Source organism: Engraulis encrasicolus, chromosome 1 (assembly GCF_034702125.1).
Source record: "Engraulis encrasicolus isolate BLACKSEA-1 chromosome 1, IST_EnEncr_1.0, whole genome shotgun sequence".
NCBI lineage: Eukaryota > Metazoa > Chordata > Actinopteri > Clupeiformes > Engraulidae > Engraulis > Engraulis encrasicolus.
In genome coordinates this window covers 410,001-417,500 of record NC_085857.1, presented here as the reverse complement: position 1 = coordinate 417,500, position 7,500 = coordinate 410,001, and the positions used below count along the sequence as shown (strand labels likewise).

The following is a 7,500-nucleotide window of genomic DNA, read 5'->3' as shown; positions in this document are numbered from 1 at the left end:
TATTCAATATCAATTTACGAAGTCATTCACAGCCCCCCACCCCCTTCGCTGGGTGGGTCAGGTGCTGAAACCAAATCAATACCCAAACACACAGCGGAATATTGTGGGAAAGGGCACAGAAACGGTCTGCTACAAGAACTATGAAACCTGTGGCGTTAACATAAACAAAATATCAAATGCAGATGTTTTGAAATGGCCGCCCAGTGACTTCGGGTAAAATATGTCAAGGTGAGCCGAACAGTGTGAACAGGAAGTGACATCAGCTGGAGTTACACTGTAGAGGAGTCATGAGACGCTTGAATACTTTACACTGTAGAGGAGTCATGAGACGCTTGATTTACACTGTAGAGGAGTCATGAGACGCTTGAATACTTTACACTGTAGAGGAGTCATGAGACGCTTGATTTACACTGTAGAGGAGTCATGAGACGCTTGAATACTTCAGCCCACTGCAAGCAATGCTAAATAAAAGGCAAGCAATTAACCCATTTAAGCCTAAGCCCTTTTTGGGAAAATGTACCCTCTCCCTATCAAAACCTAAATATCTCAGCCTCTGAAGCACATAGAATCTACAAGTAAATAAGTTGCATTTCAAAGCTAGAACTTTCCTTTTGCACTAGAATGTGTTCATTCAGCTCTAACATACCCACATTTTTAAGAAAACAGCTTAAATCTCAAGAACTTGAATGCAGCGTATATGTCGCTCCATGACACAGTGGGTTAATTCCTACTTTGCTGCCCAATGTGAGCATCTTACCTTTAAGATTTCAAAATGGTGGAGACACTGGTAGACATCTTACCTTTAAGATTTCAAAATGGTGGAGACACTGGTAGACATCTTACCTTTAAGATTTCAAAATGGTGGAGACACTGGTAGACATCTTACCTTTAAGATTTCAAAATGGTGGAGACACTGGTAGACATCTTACCTTTAAGATTTCAAAATGGTGGAGACACTGATAGACATCTTACCTTTAAGATTTCAAAGTGGTGGAGACACTGGTAGACGGGCGTCAGCAGCAGGCGAGGCAACACGTACTGCACGGCCTCCTTGAAGCCCTCGCAGATGGACTACAGGAGAGAGATACAGAGACAGGGGAGAGAGGAAGACACAGGAGAGAGATACAGAGACAGGGTGAGGATAAGGACTTGATGAAATAATAACTTATTAAGAGAACATACTGCACGGCCTCCTTGAAGCCCTCACAGATGGATTACAGGGGAGAGGAAGACACAGTGAGGTGGCAGGACTTGATGAAATAATAACTTATGGTAGGGAGAGAGGGAGAGAGAGAGAGAGAGAGAGAGAGAGAGAGAGAGAGAGAGAGAGAGCGAGAGAGAGAGAGAGAGAGAGAGAGAGAGAGAGAGAGAGAGAGAGAGAGAGATGTTCATGGTAGAGAGGGGGGGGGTGTTCAGTTCATGAGAGAGGGGGGGGGGGGGGGGGGGGGGGTGGGGGGGGTGGGGGGGGTCAGTTGATGCTTACCTGAAGGTAGAAGGCGGCTCCGGGTTTGGACAGCTGACCCAGGAAGTGATCATGGAAGCCGCTACGCAGGATGTCCTGAGCAAACGACTCGTACGGGTCAAACGCCAGCTCCTGGAACACACAATAATAATAATAATAATAATAACAACAGACTCGTACGGGTCAAACGCCAGCTCCTGAAACACATGATAATAATAATAATACATAATAATAATAATAATAATAATAATAATAATAACAACAGACTCGTACGGGTCAAACGCCAGCTCCTGAAACACATGATAATAATAATAATATATATAAACTTTATTACAGGCTCAGGGCCCAATAGGCAGACACACAACATATACATAGAAATAAAATGTGCAGGAAAAAGAAGAAATAATAATAATAAAAAAAACAGCAATGATGCCAAAGCATATACAAACTATGTCATGACGGTCTTAAAAGGCAGCCATACCAATGTTTCCACATATATGATTGGTAACGGACAGAGCTATATCTGGCACTTGTGAGCATCATTATAATGCAGTTTTCAGACTTATCCAAACGGCACATGAACTTAAACATTAGGTTCCTCAGGAGAGCCTGTAAAGTACATAGTCCTGAGTCACAAAATAGTTTACTAGCACTGCAACTCCTGGGCTTTTTCAGCAATATCCTTAGGCAGTCATTATATGCTACTTGGAGTTTACGCATTGTCTCTTTTTTATAGTTGATCCATAATGGAGCTGCATATCTCATATGTGAGAATGCTGTTCATTGACTTCAGCTCAGCATTCAATACCATAATACCACAACAACTCATCAGAAAACTGGACAAACTAGGTTTCAGCACCTCCCTCTGCAACTGGCTGCTGGACTTCCTGATGCAGAGACCACAAGCAGTACGGGTAGGGAATAACACCTCAAGCACCCTGACCCTGAGCACGGGGGCTCCGCAAGGTTGTGTTCTCAGCCCCCTGCTGTTCACGCTGCTGACACATGACTGCACAACGACCCACAGCACTAACCATCTAGTGAAGTTTGCGGATGATACAACACTGGTGGGCCTCATCACTAAGGGCGATGAGACCCACTACAGAGAAGAAGTAGACCTGCTGGCCAGATGGTGCAAAGACAACAATGTCAACAAGACCAAGGAGATTGTTGTCAACTTTCAGAGGGTCCAAAAACAACTGCCACCACTGACCATCGACGGTGATGCTGTGGAGAGAGTGAGCAGCACCAAGTTCCTTGGAGTGCACATCAGCGACGACCTCTCTTGGACCACCAACACTACATCACTGGCGAAGAAGGCCCATCAGCGTCTCTACTTCTTGCGCAAACTAAAGAAGGCAAGTGCTACACCCTCCCTCATGACAACATTCTACAGAGGAACCATAGAGAGCGTCGTGTCCAGCTGCATCACAGTGTGGGGAGGAAGCTGCACGGAGAAAAACAGGAAGACACTCCAGCGTGTTGTGAACACAGCGAAGAAGATCATTGGAGTACCACTCCCCTCCCTGCAGGACATTTACACCGCACGCCTCACCCGAAAAGCACTGATGATCATCAAAGACACAAGCCACCCTGCACACAAACTGTTCAGCCTCCTGCCCTCTGGAAAGAGGTACAGGCGCCTCCGTTCCCGTACCACCAGGCTTACAAGCAGCACGATGCATCAAGCAATCAAGATACTGAACACTCAACCCACTCTCCCTTCACTGTCAGCCTCTAGCCAGCCAGGCCACTGACAACGCTCCCCCCCCTCATCCCCACCACCATATCTGCGACTGAACACTCCACCTGCACTACTACATCTGTGACTGAACTTTCAACCTGCACTAACTCAAAACATACACATGCACACACACACACACACACACACACACACACACACCTACACACACACACACACACACACACACACACACACACACACACACACACACACACACAAGCACACTGCACTTTCTGCACTAAACCCAAACATACACACACTGACACACAACTCATACTCACACACATACACACACACACACACACACACACACATACACAGGTACACACACACAGACGCACACCGCACTTTCTACCTGCACTAAACACACACACACACACACACACACACACACACACACACACACACACACACACACACACACACACACACACACACACACACACACACACACACACACACACACACACGCACACAAAACACATACAAACACACACACACACATACTGCTGCTGGTGTATTTAAATAAAAACCTTTTTTAATTATTTATTTCTTCAAATGCTACTATTACTATGTCAGAACGCTATAAAGGACTTTTAGGAAAAAGAACAACAAAATACCTCCTCTTAATGTATGTTCTCTACAAGTCTTCTGTTGTCCAGTCTTGCACTTTAAATGTCTGTATGAGCAATGTCTACGTCCATACTGTCTATGTCCATGTATGAGTACTGTCTATGTCTATACTGTCTATGTCCTTACCTAGATTAGTCTATGTCTGCATGGGAGAGCAAGAAACGCAATTTCAAATTCTTTGTATGACCAGTGCATGTAAAGAAATTGACAATAAACTTGACTTGACTTGACTTGACATACATAGGGCTACAGTAGGCACGAAACAAGCTTACTTTCACATCATCAGGACAGTAATGAAATTTTCTTACTAACATGTTAGGTTGTACATACAACATTCGTCTCTGCCTATACATGTCAGCATCATCCTCCAGCTTGTCAGTGATGATGTGCCCAAGATATTTTATACTGCTTGATACACATATTGGTTGCCCTGACAGGTAGAACATTGGAAAAGGCACTTTATGATCCTCCTTGGTTCTACATATCAACACAACACTCTTTTTTGCATTGTACTGCACATCAAACTCGACCCCATACTCAGAGCACACATTGAGTAGCTGCTGAAATCCAACAGTACTAGGGGACATGATAGCAAGATCGTCTGCATACATCAAATGGTTTAAAACATTGTTCCCTATCAGACATCCTGTCTTACATCTCCCCAGTTGTTTGGAGAGGTTGTCCATGTATAGGTTGAACAGTGCTGGGGATAGAAGCCCCCCTTGTCTTACACCATTGCCTACACTGAAAGGGGAAGACAGGCTGTTTCCCCATTTCACCTGCATGTGTTATAATAATAATAATAATAATAATAATAATAATACATAATAATAACAACAGACTCGTACGGGTCAAACGCCAGCTCCTGGAACACATCATAATAATAATAATAATAATAATAATAATAATAATAATAATTAAAGCCGCAAGCGGCCTTGGCGGGCCCTCGCACCTACGGCCAGGGGGGACGTTGCATGTCGCCCTGCCGTAATACCCCTACCATACCTGTGAAAAATGGATGAAGTGTAACAGTTTTCTGACATGTATGAGGAAGGTGAAGGTGTCATTGTGGTAACACTGGTCTTAGCATGAACATTGAGCATTAGCATGACTGGCAAGGCCTTATACCCGCCAAAGCAAAAATGGAGTCTGTACAACCTTCGGTTCATGAGATATTGAGGAAAAATGAATTGTTAATTAGCATTAGCAATTATCATTCAGTGTTGCTACTATGACCCCTCAATACAAAAATGGAGTCTCTATGACTTTTGGTTCACAAGATATTGAAGAAAAACAAATTAGCATTGTTAACATAAGCAAATTAGAATTAACATGACTGACATGTTGGTATGGCCTCCCCAAAACAAAAATGGAGTCTCTACGACATTTGGTTTAAGAGATATTGAAGGAAATTAAATTAGCATTACTAGCGTTAGCAATTTATCATTAGCATGAACTCCCCAAAACAAAAATGGAGTCTCTATGAGGTTCAGTTCATGAGATATTACAAATATTAAAGAATTAATTATTTTCCTGCAGTTCCTTTGCATACCACATGGTGGCGCTACACCAGATTGCTATTTCAGGCATATAAAGAAGTTAGTATTCATTGTATGAATAGACATGTGCGTTTACACCGTTTAAAAACACTGCAAACTGAAATGGGGGCCAACTTCCTGTTTTAAAGTAGGTCCCATTATCTCACTTCCTGTTGGGTGTGGCCATGGCATTGTGTGACATTTTTTTTTGTCTTAGTGAGATACACATCTAAAAAAAATTCCAAGTCCATAGCTTGTACTTTACGCCTCCCCCGACCCATAGGTCTATCCGCTAGGGGGCGCTACAGAGCCCCTGGGTTGAGTTAGGGGCGGGGCTTTGTTGGAGTTGTTCATGCCACCCTATTGAACAAGTGTGTCAAGTAAATTTCGAAGTAACACATGGCAACCTCCTCAAAAAGTGCCCAACAGTCATCAATGTTCATCAAGCCGCCATCTTGTTTTCTTACAACGTATCGAAAAATCGTTCGCAATTATTCATCTGCTATATCTTGAGATCATATACACCGAAAATTGGACATATTGGTTGCACGGTTTATGAGGAGTGTTTCAAATTCCATGGTGTGTCAAATTCCATCGTATGTGAAAAGTTCAACTTCAAGTCCAATTATCTCACTTCCTGTTGGGCGTGGCCATGGCATCGTAATTACCTTTTTGGTTCGTCTTAGTGAGATACACACCCCCAAAAAATTTCGAGTCCGTAGCTCAAACTTTATGTTGGCCTCTGCCCCGCGCCCCGCACACGTTAGGGGGCGTGTCCTCGTCCCCTTGCTCCACCCGGACCGGAGCTTCCGGTTCTGAATATCAGTCACCATGTCCGATCAACCTGCAAAAGGCCGAGCCACCAAGTGCTTCCCACACCAAATGCACAGCCCAAACATGCATGAAAAAGAAAAATAATAATAATAATAATCCGAGCAAGAACAATAGGGCCTCGCGCCTTCGGTGCTCGGGCCCTAATAATAATAATAATAATAATAATAATAACAACAGACTTGTACAGGTCAAACGCCAGCTCATGGAACAAACCCCAGGAGACCAGTTACATGTCATGTCAAATGTTACAATCATTTCAAATAATAAACAAACACCTGTAAAAATAAAGTACTCATTCAAAACTGCCCATCACATAAATTAAAACTATATATTTTTTTTCTTATTTTCCCACCCCAGGCTTTTTCATAACTTCACTGATGTCAATGACTAACTATTAACAACTACGATGACTCAGAAGGAGGACTAACCCTTTGACAACAAAGTAAAAGAGTTTTGAGGTCGCACTACTGTACCTCAGCGAGGTCCTCGAAGCAGCTGTGTGTGTGTGTGTGTGTGTGTGTGTGTCTGTGTATGTGTGTGTGTATGTGTGTGTGTGTGTGTGTGTGTGTGTGTGTGTGTGTGTGTGTGTACTATGCCCATTACCTCCGCTAGGTCCTGAACTACTAGAGGGTGAGGGCTTCCCTCATCCGTCATCTCCTCCGTGTTATTATAATTATTATTATTATCATTATTATTATTATGATTATTATATGTAAGGGTTAACGTTCGGCGAGAAGGTCGCTACCGTGGAATAGCAGCACGACAGAGAGAATCTTTAGACCCCGACGCGGAGCGGAGGGGGTCTTGTTCTCTCTGAAGTGCTGCTATTCCACAAAGCGACCGACTCGCCGAAAGTTAACCCGCTTATTATATGGATATAATTAAATGATTCACACATGGCGGGGACATTTCTTTAGGCCTATTTAATGTTAAGTCTAGGGCTGGGCGGTTTTGGAAAAAAATTAGCATCACGGTTTTCTTGATGAAAATTGATATCACGGTTTTCTGCACGGTTTTTTTTATATGCGCCGATTTCCCCCCAAATCTTAATCTTTCTGGGGAAAATATCTCAAATTAAATGTTAAATCATGAATTTAAATTAATCTCTATTTATATTTTATCATTTTTTCATTTCGATAATATTTTCTATAATTTATAGTTTATATTTCCCTATCCAACAAAGTCTCAAATTAGAGAAAATGCAGCATTTCATAAAATAACCTAAAATCTTGACCAGGGTGCCATAGATTTTTCAAGGAAGAAGGGTTAAATGATTATAAGCAGCTGTT

At 42.7% G+C, this 7,500-nt stretch overlaps 1 protein-coding gene across 1 annotated transcript in view; it reads right to left on the bottom strand.

The window, feature by feature from the left end:
* The window catches only part of LOC134446023 (son of sevenless homolog 1-like), a 59,334-nt gene that overhangs the window by 35,752 nt on the left and 16,082 nt on the right, over nucleotides 1–7,500 (bottom strand). The window contains exons 8-9 of the mRNA XM_063195248.1: nucleotides 1,484–1,594; nucleotides 973–1,071 (exon numbers count right to left, since the gene is read on the bottom strand). Of these exons, the coding sequence (XP_063051318.1) occupies nucleotides 973–1,071; nucleotides 1,484–1,594 (210 nt within the window). The remainder of the gene's footprint in view (nucleotides 1–972; nucleotides 1,072–1,483; nucleotides 1,595–7,500) is intronic.